Consider the following 17165-nt stretch of genomic DNA (forward strand, 5'->3'; position numbering starts at 1 on the left):
TTATATATTTACTATATTATAATATATAGTATATATAATATATATATATATATATTATATATAATATATCATAATAAATATATATATATAATGAAACTCTTAACTGACTTGTAAACATGCAGTTTCATAGGTTGCCATAACCATATCAATCATAAGCTAATTGCTTTGTTTTTTGATGTATGGTTCCATCATTCAGCTTTTGCCAGAGCTCCAGGACGGATATCCACGAGCTGACCAGTGATCTGGATGGAGCAGGAATCCCCTTCCTAGACTACAGAACCTACACCATGAGGGTCCTCTTCCCAGGCATTGAGGAACATCCTGTACTCAGAGATCTGGAGGTATTGTACAATGTTTCACTGAAATTGAATTACATATGGAGTGTACACCATTTAATCAAGGAACACCTTGTGATTGGCTGAAGTAGCACTTATTAAACTGACCTAATATTTAGATTTTGTCTGTGTCAGATTGTGGACTTAATTTGTATTGGTGACACAGGAAAAATATCATGTACAAACGGAATAAAACGTTCTACACTGACATGCTTGAGGGAAAATATTAACAGCATTTCCATTAAAGAGGTATTCCATCAGTTGTGTTGATCAGCAGTTCTTAGAAATTCTTGAGAGTGGAGAACTATAGGTATAAGAAGTTGATATAAATTTCCTATTTAAATTAGTGTACTTACTGCAAGTTTAATATTGCAAATAACACAAGTGTGTGTACCTGTTCTTCAGTCTCTATCAAATAACAATCGCAGTGCAATTAGCCTTATTTGAAAAGAGAGCAAAATGAGCAAACAAATTAACAATGTGGTGGGTCACAGTAGGTGAAATTGACGCCGATGTTGTTTGTGGTGTTGTCTGGTAAACAAAAGCCTTTTGACGACTGACAACAACACTTTTTCAAAACAAACAAGGCAGCCCTTAAATCAGGAGCGCGCTCTCATTAATAACTGAAACGATATGAGACGCTGTGTCGTTTTCTCTCTCCACCTCAAAAACAAATTAAAAGTCAATCAGTGGGAGAAAAGCAAAAGAAAAAAATGAAGTCATTTATCCCCAGTGGTGACATTGATAGACAGCCATAATTGAGCAGGTCGTCTTGTTCCATTAAGAGAATGATGGACCCCCATTTCACTGCCCTCGGGGTTGGCCACTCCATCCCTGATGAGAATTTCCCAGTAATAAGCAATATTAATTATGTTTTAATTGGTATAAATGTCGAACTGTATGAGGGGTATAATGCAAAGTAGGAGCCTAATGAAAAAAGCAGCAGGCTTGTCTTAGGCGCTTGATGGCTGCTTAATTGTTATTGATGTGTCGAAGAATTTAAACTTAAGTTTTTGACTGTGGGCTGTGGATAGTTAGAAATACCACAGGTGATGGAAGATCTGTGCAGGTTTACTGAAACATTGTTTCAGTACCTTTAAATTTAAAAGCATAACAGGCATTCAGAAAATTGCATGCGGAAAGATATCAAAATAGAGTCTGTGCATGTGCCAGCTCAATAAAGCCTGCTTCTTGACATTTGATTTGTTCCTTGTAACTGTTAAGCGTTATTCTTAGCAGTCAAAATCACTTCCTTTCCCTCTATTTTACCAACAATTTCACTTTACACCTGAAACCCATTTTGCTTTCTGCTTTTGTGTTTTTTTTTTCTTTCTCTCCTCGCCATTATATTTCTTTCTTTCCTCTTGATCTTTACAGAAAAAATCTTGTTTCAGCACTAGTTGACATTTTACTGCTCCACCTGTCAACCTGCCAAATTCAAATATTCCAGTGTTCCCATGAAGACTGTATAGGTCAGGACAGTTTGCTTTTTTTATGCACTGTCTCTCCATAATCCTAAGAGACTTTTTATTTTATTTTATATGTTGGGTCTATAATCCATAATAATTCACAGTTTATTTGGGTAGATATAAAAGAAGGCAGAAAACATGCATACACACAGATTTCCATGTGTGCCTGTATTCACACGCTCATATATATATATATACTGTACATTCACAATACATGCACACTGTACACATCTTGTCAGGCACTATGAAATTAGACTTGCAACTTAACAATAGCTCCCAGCAGATTACAAGGGGTTCCTCCAGGAAAGGTTGAAAGACTGAACATATGCTGGTTGACAGCTGCATTGGGTACAAAGAGATTCTGTCTTACCATGAGTGCTCTTGACAGATAAAAAAAAAAAAAATCTCAATAGGTGCTATTTATGAAAAAAAATTGAGAAAAGAAGCATGTGCAGTAAGTGACTTGTATAAATGGTGCAGGGACAGTCTGGGCTCAGATGAGGGGAATTCACATCACTGCACTCCCTTTCTACTTGCATTAGTGTGGAACACAGCGCCATCAAAGTAATAAACATTCCCTCAAGAGGCTCACTGTTTTCCTGCCTTTATTCTCAACCTTCAGACTAAACGTAACTAAAGCTGGAAGATGTTGAACTCCTCATGTCCCTAGATTATTTTTTCTTTCTCTCTCACACTCCCTGCTTTCCATCCTTATTTAATAAAGTATATGTATTAACACACAAATATTGCACAAGTTGAGTAAGTGAAGAACATTCTACATGAATTTATTAATTACTTTTACGTATTACTACCCTGATTTTAATGTGTTTACACTTGTGTTCATATTTATAAACCTGATCTAAGACAGAGAGCTAATATTACATTCAAATTAACTGATGATTAATTAGGTCTATATGTCATCGCCTTGATTGTGCCACACATAATCTGTACTTTTTTCCCCCTCTTTGTTATTTTTAATGTGTCTCAAGCGAACATTTTCCTGTTTCCTCACAGGTGCCAGGCTACCGCCAGGAGCAAGTGGAGAAGGGGCTGAAGCTTTTCGGCCAGCTCATTAACAACAAGGTCTACCTGCTGTGTTTCATTCGCACTCTGGAGGCCCAGCGTGGTTTCTCCATGAGAGACCGTGGCAACGTGGCCTCCCTGATCATGACAGTGCTGCAGAGCAAGTTGGAGTATGCCACTGATGTTCTAAAGCACCTGCTGTCTGACCTCATAGACCGGAACCTTGAGAGCAAGAACCACCCCAAGCTTCTGCTCCGCAGGTGAGTAGCAGACACAAAAAAAAAAGAGTTTAACTTTACTCCGTCTAGTGCCCAAAGTTACACAGCTGGCAGGGACCACTTTTGGTGTAGTTGGTTTGTTGCATGGAAGGGACTGTCCAACCCAATTGCTTTTCCTTTTTTCCCTCCTAAAAATAGTCAAAGGCCCTATGCTAAATATTTAAACACTAAACAACTACCACAAACATTCACTTTTTTTTAATCTAGGCTTGTGTTGTGCTTGGTCAGGAATAAAAACAAAGGTTTGTGTCAATCCAACAGGATATGCTTCTAAGTGTTTCCTATCTGTGACATGTTTGGATTAACTCCTGTGACCTTGAATTGCCGGCTCTGTCTCAGAGACACCGGAGTGCGTTGCCATGCACATCATTAGCAAAATAATTATGATTAATTAGCAGTGAATCCAATTTCAAATAGCTCAAGAGGAAAAAAATACTCATTTAAGAAAAAAAAGGAGAAAGTGAGACTGTGAAAGCTTGCACTCTAGCGCAATCACAATCCTCCCTTGGATTTGTAGTCAAAGCCTTAATGGCGTGCACTTGAACACAGTACTGTGTGTGATTATGCTTCCTGCCTGCGGTGTTTGGTAAATGTGATGATTATGGTTACTTGAGTAAACCGGCTTCCTCACAGCTGTTGTGTATGTGTGTGATGTGTGCATCCTCTACATATGTGCATACGGTATTGTATGTTGTTTTGCTTGGGGGTCGTCAATCAAGTCTTGACACCCCCAGATGATTTGACAAGCATGTCACAAATTAATTTGTCCATCCTATTTCAATTATTCTTCTAAATCTGCCTCTGGCTAAAAGCTCATCTCTGCCAGTAAAGACACACAAATATGACATACAGCATATATTTAATGTGGAGAGGACTGAAATCAATGCTGTTCATTATACCGTCCACAAGACAGTGTGCATATTCACCTCATGAAAGCCTGTTTGGACTCTACTTGGTGATGCAGAGAGAGATTAATGCTGTCTGGGCATGAGGCATGATTAATTGCAGCCAGAGCTCACCGAGCATGGTGCAGCCACTAAACAATGGAGTAACCGCTGATCCTGGCAGTAGATACAACATAAGAGATGGCGTGTACAGCAGAGACAGGGAGAGGTAGTCAAGGACAATGGAGACACTTAAAGCGGTGTCACCAAGTCAGGAAAGCTGACTACTGGTGCATGTAGAGAAGTAGTGAGATCAGCTCTTTGATCACTTAGTGTACGTGTAACCAGCTTGTTGTATGTGCTATAACCAGATATTGTTGATTTATTTCATAATTTGATTTGATTACAGCAATTTAATCCTAAATTAACAAAGACTAACCAACAACTGTTCTTCAAGCAAAGTCTAAATACAACACAGTGTCTTCTATCACACTTTGTTTCCACATTCCTTCACTTCCTCTCCCCCCCTTCCTTGTGATCAAGGGAGAGGGAGAAGTACAACCTGGCCAAAACTGCCATAGCATTCAGCCAGCACTGGAGGAGAGAGCACATGTTAACAACAAATGCACGCTCGGTTTGATTGCCCATTTGTCAAACACACGATTGTGATAGGCACTGACCAGACTGTCTTCATCTCATCCTTCCTCCTCGGATGCGCTTATTAGTCCTTCGACATCCCAGCATGCATTTCAGATGTGATGAGGCAGTGTGAGCAAGCTACGCCACCCCATAGTGTGGGCTGACTGGCATGTCCTTGGATAGCAGCTGAAAATAGCCCAGATACACAGGCATATGGCTGTGAAGATGAAGCTTAATATTGTCTAGGAGAGATGGCACCCCTCCCTCTCTTCTTCTCTCTCTTTAATTTGTTCGGTCTGTTCTCTATTTCTTTCTTTCACCATGTTTGCTCATTTTGAGTGTTATTCTCCCTCACAATCAGCCTCTGTCTGCTCACTCTCCACTGCTCTCTCCTCTATTTGTCTTCAGTTCTGATGCTTGTGCCGCTTGTGTCACACCGTCACTATCTTTATCTCTCTCTTCCTCTCTTATACTCGCTCTATCAATCTATATTCCCAGTTCTTCCTCCCCTCCTCCTTCCCCTCCCCTGTTTTCTTGATTGCTAAATCAATGCTTAAAGTGCATGAGCAGGGTGTCTCTGGCACAGCATCTTAGCACGGCTACCCACTGCCTCCTCTTCCAAGAAATCTGGCTGTGTGTGTGTGTGTGTGTGTGTACGTTTGTGTGTCTTTTTCCTCTCTCTCCACACACAAACACACATCCTTCCATCTGTCCCATCTCAACCTGTGCTGAAGCACAACCACCAGCAGGCAAGCTAACTAACGAGAGCCTTCCACAACCATCTGTCGCATTCCTTGCTGCATTCTCCTCCTTTAACTCCTCTCTTCCCTCCATTCCTCCATCTCTCACTTGCTTCCCCCCCAACACCATCCCTCTTCCCATCAAGCAGAGTTAAACAGCCTGTTCATAGCCTTAAGTTTTGTTTGGCTGCAGTTGATGCGTCAAAATAGCAGTTTTGATATTGGTCAAAAGATGAAAGCCCAATATGTTCTTGCGTTGATCACAACCTTGCTTTGGCTCCAACGCGGACACACAATCATCACACACGGTTACAGGCCCCCCCTTGTTTAACTGTAAGGATAATCTCATCTGAAAGAACATTTTTATTTGCTTGTGGGTGAGTAATAGATAGAATAAATGTCTGCAGTCAGTGTCTGCAGCTAGTCATCACTGTGAGACTGTTTGACACATATGATGACCAATCTTCCTCACCAGGAGCCAGAGTGGGAAATGGAAATGATTTCTGACCTCAAGCTGTACTGTTTAAACATGTGACTGAAGCCACGGGGGGCTTTCAGATGCTGTTTCATTTTTGGTTAACACAGCTGCTCCTTTTTACAAGAATGTAGTCTTGAGATCAACTTTTTACCTCAATATCTGGTTTTGTTTGTGAATGTAATGTGATGTTTATTATGGGTCTTAAAGACACCATGAAAGGGTTTCTTTACCAACTTAATACAAATAGTATGTAGTGTTAAAATGATTAGTCAGTCCAATAATCCGTTTTTTTTAATCATTTTGATCATTGACTGTTCAGGTGATTTATCAGACAAAATTGCTAAACACTTGCTGGTTCCAGCTTCTTAAATTGTGAGAAATTGTAAATCAGACACATGTTTTCTGGGATGATCATTTGTCACTATTTTCTTAAAATGAATCTGCAAAATATCTGCAAGTAATCACTGCAGTGAGGGATCATTCTAAAGTGTAAATGAAAAAATATTAGTAAAGGAAAGATGCAGTTTGATTCGATTAGATGGGAAGTTATTTTTAGGGCTTTATTGGTTAGATTTTATGTTCACATCTACCATCAAAGATTCATTCTTCTCCAGAAGGAAGTTTTTCAGAAAGTCATTTCATACAGATACACAAATACATGTTACTAGCAGCTACGGCCAACCAAAATGTTAAATGTGTGATGAAGCATGGATTCCCATCAACCCTACCTCTGTAATCAGGGGGGAACTAAGCGCTGCCAGGTCCCCTCTGCTCTAGATCATTCTCAATGCCCACTGCCCCTCTGACTGGCTGCCAAGTAGGCAAGCCTGACCATGCCAACACGCCACGGCACATTTCATTGCATTAACCCAAACATAGGTTGTGCTGTGTTTTGAGTAGCAGCTAAGGAGAGGTTTGGAGACGATTGTTTGAAAGTTGTAATGCTAACGTTAGATCTTAAAGCGGCTCCGTCACAGTGCCATTTTTATCCTTGTTCCCCATAGACTGTGCTGTGATCGAGAATGAGCATAAGCAAACTGGTGTGGTCGTGCCAAGACTCCTTATTACTGCAGGGCTGGCACCCGCTGCCAGAAGCGTGCACAGACACACACAATAAACACTAGTCAGCACACATGGTAATTTCTGAATACATACGCAGTGGGATTAATTTGTGCTTTTTGCACGCTAGCCTTAAAACAGCCACACACTTGTCCACTTACATAGGTACACAAAAACACAATATCTATTGGAAGTGAGCAAGAAAAAGGACATTTAAAAGGAAGAAAAGGGAAGGCCAGACTCAGCCAAGCCATTTCTTCTCGTTCTTTTCTTCATTTTTTCCTCTTTCCTTCCCTGTGCACCTCCTCCTTTCTCCATGCTCCTTTCATCCCTTTGATAGATGGGCTACATCTGTGGAAATGGAGAGGATTTGGAAGTGTGTATGATTACAGGATCCAGAGTGGGCACAGCCAGAGGGAGGGAGAAAGACAGCAAGGACACATGAAAGAAAAGATGAAATGTGACCTTGTTGACCCTTGGATCTGTGGACGGCGGAAGGGCGGGAGGGGCGGCAAAATGAAAGTGCGGGCACTGTGAGAGGCAGGAAGTTAATCCCCCCCAGGTGTTGTGCCAGTGTTGGCGGGGGGTGCCAGGACAGCCCACTGGCAAAGCAGGCATCATGTCCCCCCTCATGCCTCCGTGTGGAGCCCCTTAAAGAGGCTGTGTGAATGGTGAAAGGGGGGAGGGCTGCAGGTGGCAGCCGAAACACAGGGCAAAACCTACACACGGACACAATGGACACTAATCCTGAAATATTGATGCCTATGGTAGTTGCTCATTGAAAGCTGAGGGGAGGGGTGCATCGGTGTGTGTGTTTTAGCTGTTCTGACAGATTACCCACACACCCCTGCTGCTGGTCAAGAAGGTTGCTGTCAAAGGATATCCGATCCTTGCCTCTCCTCTTTCTCCCCTCGCCACTACAGCTTTTGTTATTATGTATGCATATTAGCCATTCACACGGGATCAATCACACTGTTGGCCCAGGTCAACACAGACACACACACAAACGCAGATGCACACCATTTTGCCACACCAGTGGAGCATGGATGCCAGGCAGAGAAAGGGAGGGAGATGTATTCATTCACTTTCTATTGTGCACGGATCGAGTGTTAGTCCAGTGAATAGGCAAGGGAGCGCTTGATAATGAGGCCAGTGTTATTACAGAGCTGCTCCAGCCCCTAACGACATCAATCCACTGGGATCAAATAAAGGCTTTTAATTGCTTTGCCTCATATTAAAATCCCCACTGCCGTAGTCGAGCTGCCCTTGGCATGCCTGAGCATAAAAGCCATGCAGAAGGATTGTCTGAAAGGCCATCATATAGCATGTGCAAGGGCTCTTTCAATTCATGTCTTTACAAAAATATTTGTGTAATGAAAGCCTATTCATTAGCAGCAGTCATCATTTTTAGCAGAATATTTGATGATGGTGTTGAATATTTATGATGGTAATAAGAGTGAGGGGATCATATGTTCATTATGTGCTTTGTGTCTTTCTGTTTGCAGGACTGAGTCTGTTGCAGAGAAAATGCTGACCAACTGGTTTACGTTCCTTCTTTACAAGTTTCTGAAGGTAACGCTTAAATTTTGGTTTTCAACCAAATCACTGTCACCTCACTGCTGTCTTCATTAGTGTTTCTAAGTAAATGTGATTGATATCCATTAGTTCTACCTTTATTTTTAAGGCTGCAAAACTTTCTCAAAAATACACAGAAGACTACTTCATATTCTGTATTATACTACTTTTCCCTCCTCTGTGCTATCCTTGATTAAAAGCTGTAGCTACCTCTAAGATTCATTAGAGAAGTAGTTCCTACAGTATGCTGATGTTGATGTGCTATTGAAGAGGAGTACCTTTTACTCCACAGGGCACCAGTATAAACTAAAAGAAAAATTCACCACTCCTCCCCTTAAGTCAAACAAATGTCCTGTTTTTCCCTCCATCTCTCCACTCATCCTTTTACTGCAGCTGGGAGGAGAATAAAAACAATGATAAATGGACAATCTCTTCTTTTTGATAAACGACAGTGTTTTCAGGAGAGAAGACGGGGGTGGCTCCAAGAGTCTGTCTTTTATGGCATTTTTCACTGTTTATCCATCAAATCTTTCCTAAACTTCATTTCAGCAAAGTGTATATATTGACAGGTTGTAAAATTTCTTTAATTTAGGGGAACTATAGAGTTTGGAATGTGATGTTTATAAGTCTTGCTCAGCAACTTTGGAGGCAAGGCAGTCTGAAAAAACATTACAAAAAGCAACTACATTTTAGATAGATATTTTCTCGGACATTATTAAACTTTGCTGACAGTGAGTGGAGTGCAGAAATGGCTTCAAAGTTTTCTTCCTCCCCCAAAACTTTTGGTCTGTTCCTGTCTCAAATCTCTTTGTAGGAGTGTGCCGGCGAACCTCTCTTTTCCCTCTTCTGTGCCATCAAGCAGCAGATGGAGAAAGGCCCCATTGACTCTATCACAGGAGAGGCACGCTACTCGCTCAGTGAGGACAAGCTCATCAGACAGCAGATTGACTACAAGACGCTGGTAAGGGGTTCACCTGCCCAGGGGTCCAAGGGCTAAAAGGGAAAACTTAATATGCTTTCAGGGACAAGAGGAGAGAAAAGGGTGGTTATGGGTTGTCGGTCATGAGATGAGCAACGGGACATAAAGTTGTCGTTGTCACGCTTGACATGCAGGGGGCACGGGAGTGGCGACCTCACTTCCTGTTGAGACCGGAGCTGTCAAGGAAAAAGAGCAGGGTTTCGGGATGAGGAGAAATGAAAGAGATTATGCATGTGAATGTGTTCGCACAAGCAGAGAGACGCTGATGCTCTCTCCTTTAGGAGCGTCTCGTTTATTCCCCAAGTCTGTCTGTTGTCCTCTCTCCACTGTGACGTATCACTTGTACTCTGCATTCTGGGACTACAGATTTTCATACTCTCTCAATGTCCATGGAACTGTGAAATTAGCTTTAGATTGGACTTTTACAACAGAGTCACCCATACTCAGCTCACCACCCCATTTTCCACAATATAGATGTGTATAGAAACTACACTTAAAGATAAATATATATTTAAATGGAAGCTTTAATTTTATGTATACTGCAGACATGCACATTTGGGACATTACATACATAGAAGATAACACATTTACCCTCTCTATTTGTGTATAAATACAAATACACACAAATGGGTATTTGAGTTAATCTTGTAATTCAGTTATTTCCACCAACACCCAGAGGCAGTAAAGAAAGATCTGATGAATATCCTAATAATATTATAATTAGCTGGTTTAGTGCTCATCAATTCAGGTAGCACATTGCTGTCTCTCTTCAAGCTTCGAGGAAAGAGCTGTTTCCCTGGTGAATGATCTTTTTTTCCCCTGCAATTCTCTCACAGACCCTTTGGCGAGCACAAAATTATTGCACTTCCATTGAGTACCAATCCACAGTGCAATCAACATTATTAACATAACACACGCAAAAATCTTCTCTGCCAAGATTAAACAAGCATTACAATCTATCTTTTGCACTAGATCAACTTGTAAAGATGTTTTTATATTTCCAGCTTGAGTGCTGCAGTGGAAAATATTGCAAGAATCCTTACCTATAGATACCCAAAAACATTTCCCACACGTGCAATATAACGAAAGCTGTCTTTTAAGACAACAAAAGGCAACACTTGGATACTGTTTCACCGGCAGCTTGCTGCCAGCCCTCTCCTTTACAGTGGCAGTCTTGTATGTATTTCTGCTACAGGTGGTGAACTGCATCCATCCAGAGAATGAGAAAAGCCCAGAGATCCAGGTGAAGGTGCTGAACTGTGATACCATCAGCCAAGTGAAGGAGAAGATCCTGGATGCCATCTACAAGAACGTCCCACACTCTCACCGCCTAAAAGCCTCCGACATGGACCTGGGTACAAATCTATGTCTTTTCATATATAAATAATGTGAAAAAGCAGGCAAACAGTCATCTTTGGCGCATTAAATTTATGTAATTCTACTTTTCAGTTGATGAGGTCTTGCTCATGCAGATCCCTGTAGTTAACTTAAAGCTTGTCAAAACATTTCTATCCACACAGTGTTGATCTCATCTATGTGCCTGGAGAAAAGCAGGCTGAACTTAGACACCCATTGATTTTACAAAGGCTTCCCCACCCCTCTCAGCCCCTCTTAAAAAGTACAAGTCTTCTTAGATACAGAGAAGTAGCTTTCTTTTCAACCTCAGGAGACTTGACTTCCTGGCTCTCTCAGTCAGATGTCTAATATTGGTCTCTCCCCTCCCCAAACTTCTCATCGATTGACTCTCTTGTCGACTAGCATCTGAGTCACATGATTGATCAGCTAATCAATCGAGACGCTCAGTGATCTCTTCCCTACAAAATCATTTTCCTAGTGTTCTTCTTTTTCTTCCATCCTTTTCCCTGAGTTGTATAACTGTATTTATTGGGTATCTCAATTGTATCTAACTTGGGTCTAATCTATTTGCAAATTACTTTCATGGCCCTCTGATAGGAGAGTGTGCAATGATACACCTTCTCTGCAAGACATCTAGCATCACGGATTTTGTACACTGTGTTCGTGGTGTGTTGTTGTGTGTGTGTGTGTGTGTTGTGTGTGTGTGTGTGTTGTGTGTTGGTGTGTGTGTGGTTGGTGTGTGTGTGTGTGTGTGTACAATACATGTACAAAATAGACATGCATACTCGTGAGCGTAACAATATTATCCAATATTGTTGTCTGCCGATACCTACAGGCCGTCTCTGCACCATGTGCCATACTTTTTATGGTTTAATATTGCCAGATGGATTTTCCATGCCCCTGTTGTGTGTTTGTAATAGCATATTTATAAGCAACCCAGGATCTAAGATGGGCTGAGTGCATACCATGGGGAATCTGGCTGTGTGATAGCTAAGTGAAGAAATTGATTTAGCCTTTTGACAACATTCCTGGATAAAATTGTTTTATGGCCCCCTTTGGGCAGGATGTTGTGTTCTATTATTGTTTTATTACGAAAGGGAATTGGAAAATTGTCAGAGTTAGCTAGCCACTCGTTCAGTATGTCTGTGATTGTGAATATAAGAAAGAGAGTAAATGCAAGCTAGCAAGAGAACATGCATATGGAATTCAATATTTTTCCAGTTCTATATTTACAGTATGTATCTGACATGCTGTGCAGATTCGAAGAAATATCTCTCTTGTCCATAAACAGACAGAGCACAAGTTTGACACATCTTTTCACACCTGTAGGTTTTTTTTATTTGCCAGTGATGCTGTCGTTATTAGCATTTCTTGGTCTTGTGCTATTATGGTGATGATAATGCTCGAGTGGAAACAAGTCTTCCATTTGATTGTTTTTTGTTTTTTAACAAACTTGTAGTGAAGTGCTCTTCGTTTATAGGTAATATCAGTGGTTCTCAAGATCTCTGACACACAAACACACACCCAAACACAGACTGATTGCAATGGTTGATAAGGATAATGGGATTGAGGCAGGCCTGTCCTGAGACAGATTGGCCAGGAGTGTTGTTATCCCAGATATTGTTTTTAATTCCCCTGTGCTGCAGTCCACAGTCCCCTGCAGGGTTTCAGAGAAGATGGGGCCTGAGAACGAAGAAGCTGGGCCGTGTGTGTGTGTCTGTGTGTGTGTGTGTGTGTCTTTGTGTCCCATGTTGCCACTAGTAAATGTGTGTTATGCATCTCTGTGGAGTACAGCAGTCACCTTCAGCTTTTCTCTTCACCATCAGCTTCCATACACTCCCCAAAGCCCTTATCTCTTTAGTTGTGTGTGTGTGTCTATAATGCAAGCCTATATACACACACACACATACTGTTCTTTTTCTACTGAGTAGCAACCACTGGATTTGGGATAGGGAGTAATTTCAGTTTACTTTGGTTTCAGACCAAGTTTATTCTTTTATTTATTCCTTTCTGCCTTTCTTTTTTCTCATTCCTTCATTTGTTTACTGAGCCTCGACTAGAGACGGCGCTCATTTGCATCTTTATGGGAAGATGTACTGTATAGACAAAAACAACAGGAGAATTTTTATTTCCAGCAGATTTTTCAGATGCCAACACAATTCTGGTCGATCCTCCAAAGACAGGCCTCATCATGCGCCACAGTGATTGCCGCTTTGTTTTCCAGTTTGTGATCAGAATAGGAGATGACAGTGGCCGATGCAAGTGGGAAGCACAGCAAGGAGCACAGACACAATAACGTATTCATAAAGCCCATGATGTCTGCAAAAAGAATAGAGGAATCATCTGCTTGTTTGTTTTTGAGATGGCTTTCCTTTTTCACTTATGATAATGTTGCTAGGGTATTGTGAGATGTTTCTATCAAAGCGTGTTTTGTTTTGTGCTGAGGTTGCACAGATGTGGGAAGCCTGGTGTGTACGTAGTGCAGATGTAATTTGGTTGTAAGGTCATGTAAATGCCATGCTGTTGTTTAAATGAAAGACACTGTCATTTACACTGGAAGTTACTTTTTGAAAAGTATGGAAATTAAGTGATCTGCAGTCTTTGTATAAGCTATTGTTTTATGTTTACAGCTTTCTGGTTTCTCCATATCCTGTTGGCATGGATATGAGTCTGGTCTGCTTCTACCAAAGCTCCCAGAAATATAAGAGCAGCGCGGGGGCTTAGAGCAGTAGATGGGGGACTGACTAGAGGAGAGCAGGGACCAATAGCGCCTTCAGAGAGTAGAGGATAAGAGCCGGTGCTGCAGATGGAAAAGGAAGTGCACAAGCCCTGGGCATGCAGCTGTAATCACACCCATCGATCGCACCAGCGTAAGAGATGGAAAGCTAAGAGCGGAGCGCTTCATTCTAAAAAGAGTAGAGTGGGTGATTAATTCAGCTCGCCTCGTGTTACTGTCTCTCACGTGTGCTCTCATATCTTTGCCTTTCTCTTCTACTTGTTTTTCTCCTCTTTTTGATTCTATTCAGGCTTTTCATGACAATGTGAAATCATTGTTCAGAAGAAAGCAAAGAAAACTTCAGAAGATGAAGATGGAGATAGTGACAACTAGTTTTCTGGCAGAACAGCCATTAGAACTTGTACACAACAAAACATCATTTCTTTTGTTGGTGTGGTTAAAAAGCTGTCTCCAAAGGCAAACATCATGGAGATGTGTTAGCCAAAATGTAAATATTATCAAAGAAGTTGTGTTGCGTGAATATGGTTGGTAATATCCTGATCTTTTCAATTTTTTTCCTTTGCGATTGCAGAGTGGCGTCAGGGTCGAGGACAGCGAATGATCCTGCAGGATGAGGACGTCACCACTAAGATCGAAGGTGACTGGAAGAGACTGAACATGCTGTTCCATTATCAGGTATGATCCTATGACTGTATATTTAAAAATGTAGACAATGGCAACTTAAATTTATTATATTTCCCAACATAAAAAAATAACAATATTCTAAGTTTAAAAAACATAAAAAGTCTGTTTCCTTGGTCTATGGTGTGGGACACACATAGACATGTGTACGCAATGTTTTAAAGATAATATTAATTAACATTGACAGAAATGTTGTTAAAGCTTATTTAAGTAAAAATTCAAAGTTGTTTAAGATGTAAAATACAAAGGGTTTGTAAAGTTTTGGATCTCACAGAGAGGAATAAAAAAATATTAGATTGCTATCTGCAGAGACTTGGGCCTCTGAGGCTTTTAATGGATAGATTGTATCTTTTATTTGAACACACTTCTTTCAAGAAAGGTACAGCTGTTTTCATCCCATTTCCAAAGAAAAGGTACACAAACAAAAAGCTAAAACATGTGTCCAACACATTAAGAAAACCTTTTGATTCTAAGCACAGAAGCCTGATATTTACTATTGAACTTTTCTTGAGTACCTTATTCATTTCAGCAGTCTTCTTTACCACCTGCCATCATCCCTCTACCTTCATTGTATATATAGCTATCTCTGATGCACTCTCAAGTCACCTCTACATTTTCCTCTTAAGTTGTGTGACCTGATAATCTCCACTAAGTTGCAAAACTATCTAATGGACTTTTCAGTCAAAGAACCTTTCTGGCTTTTGTAAGACTTGAGCTGACAGGGACCCTCTTCACACGCACACAAGCACACTACCAATACTCTTATCTGATATATCTGTCAGGTGAAGGGGAATGAGGCAGGGCAAGGCAGGGAAGTGACCAACAACAGTGACACTTGGAAGTAATCCCTTACAGTATATGTGGAGAGAGAGAGAGAGAGGACTCGAGATAATATCTGATGTGCTGGTCAAGTGTCATCATCTATATGAAGTGGATTAGTGTTGGCATAGATTTCATGTACAGAATAGACATATCAGTGGTCACAGACACACAAGGCACTATATGTGCACACACAAATATACAGTTAATAGCACAAGGTAAGGTTCGAATTTGTTAAGAAGACTATGCACAAAATACAGACATCTCACTCATTAAACACACAAATGCTTTTATTCAGTGTCAAACATATAAGCAGATGTTTTGTGCCTCATGAGTAGCAACCGTGCATACAGCCAACCAGAATGAGACTTGAAAAACAGGCCCTCTTTGTCAACATGTTAATAATTGGAGCAGCTAAGCAAGCAGCCACTGTCCCCTCCAAGTGCAGTTTGCACGGTGCCTAAATTAAATGTCAGCATCAGCAAGTGTCAACAGGCTTGGAGTACAAGGCACGGGTGGAATGGATTAGGGAGCTGATTCAAATCAGAGATAAGATAATGAAGACAGAAGTTAATTCACTTTTTTCAGGCCAGGGAATAAGGGCGCCTTATCCTTGACAGACCAAAAAAAAAGAAAAAGAAAACACTCCCATCCACTCAAAATTTGTCAGCAGCCTAATCAAAGGGCGAGGAAGGGAGGGGACACCAGAAACACATTCAGACTTCAGTCAAGGGCATCTGCAAATCCATACTTAGCTTTACCTTAACTTAATTTCACTGAAATGTTATGGCTTGAGTTTAAAGAGGTTAAATGTATAAATCATTTTGTTGAAGATCTTGTCGCATTATTAATCAAATCCATTGATGCACTCTTTGATCGATGCCAACCCAGATGTGCTACTATATTTGGATTTGGGACGTAATCCAGACATGTTATCTAAATATTGTTTGTCTTATTAGAAGCTAACATGACCGACCAGACACACTCAATAGAATCATGTGCTCTCCTTTATTAAACTAATCTGGTTTGATTTGCCACCAGCCAAACTTACCCACTCACTCTGCCATCACAAACTCAGTGAAAAGTTAGATTTTTTGTTCAGGAAAACATCACATAAATTTGGCATTTGTGATATCAGATCTTTCTGTCCCCATAATGAGAGACACATCTCTCCTCTTCCTCTCTTTCAGGAAACTATGCTCCGCTTTCTGCCTTTATCCTCTCCTACAAATGTTATTTCTCCAAATGCCAGTCCTCCATTTTATTATGTTCCATTGTGCTTTGCTCATGTTATATCCATTCAACACATAAGAGCAGTGATCAGGGAGCAAGCTTAAGGGTGTTAGAGAGTTTTAGGGGAGGGGGCTCCCCACAAAGGAATAACAAGATCTGCCCTGTGGGCTTCCTGCTTACAATAATATAAACGTATTATGCATAAGGAGCAGATTGAGTGACTGGGTGAAATAATGATACAATCTTAATAAGACCCTGGCTGGCACACACACACACACAGACACACACACAAATATGCAGTATATGCACAAAAGGCCCCTGGTCTTTATTCCCTGTCCCATCCACTCACACTATGATAGAGATCACTTCAATTAACCCTGCCTTACCCTGCAGCACGGGTAGCCAGATTATGCAGAATAGGGGTATTTTGTGTGTGTGTGTGCGTGTGTGTGTGTACGGCTGGGACAGAGTGGATCCCAGTTGTGTTAATTGAATCCTGCTTGGCTGACTGGGGAAGGAGGAGCGCACGATTGACTCATTCATTCATTTACACATACTTATTTATACATAGACCAACACACACACAGACACACTGCTCGATTCTTTACACCTTCATATACACAATCTCAAACACACACACACACACAACCCAACCCTGGAGGAAAGGTATTATTGAATAGAGACTGTGGGACATCCCCTCTCACACAGGCCTGTGCGATGCTCTGCTAAACTCTCCCTCCCCCCTGTCAGTCATCATATGTATGTGTGGGCTGAATAGAGCACATAAGGGTAATAAGATATTCTGTTTATCCACATGAAACCAGAATAGATAAAGTGAAATATAGAAAATGACACCAACACAATGATCTATGGGTTTTCT

The 17165-nt window shown here is 41.0% G+C and overlaps 1 protein-coding gene across 1 annotated transcript in view; it reads left to right on the forward strand.

The window, feature by feature from the left end:
• Positions 1-17165, forward strand: part of plxna4 (plexin A4) — a gene marked incomplete in the record, with an annotated part of 222275 nt that overhangs the window by 186523 nt on the left and 18587 nt on the right. The window contains 6 exon segments of the mRNA XM_035677636.1: positions 216-341; positions 2819-3087; positions 8411-8477; positions 9295-9441; positions 10655-10814; positions 14124-14227. Of these exon segments, the coding sequence (XP_035533529.1) occupies positions 216-341; positions 2819-3087; positions 8411-8477; positions 9295-9441; positions 10655-10814; positions 14124-14227 (873 nt within the window).

This window comes from Morone saxatilis, unplaced genomic scaffold (assembly GCF_004916995.1).
Source record: "Morone saxatilis isolate NCDOM2014 unplaced genomic scaffold, NCSU_SB_2.0 Contig10, whole genome shotgun sequence".
NCBI lineage: Eukaryota > Metazoa > Chordata > Actinopteri > Moronidae > Morone > Morone saxatilis.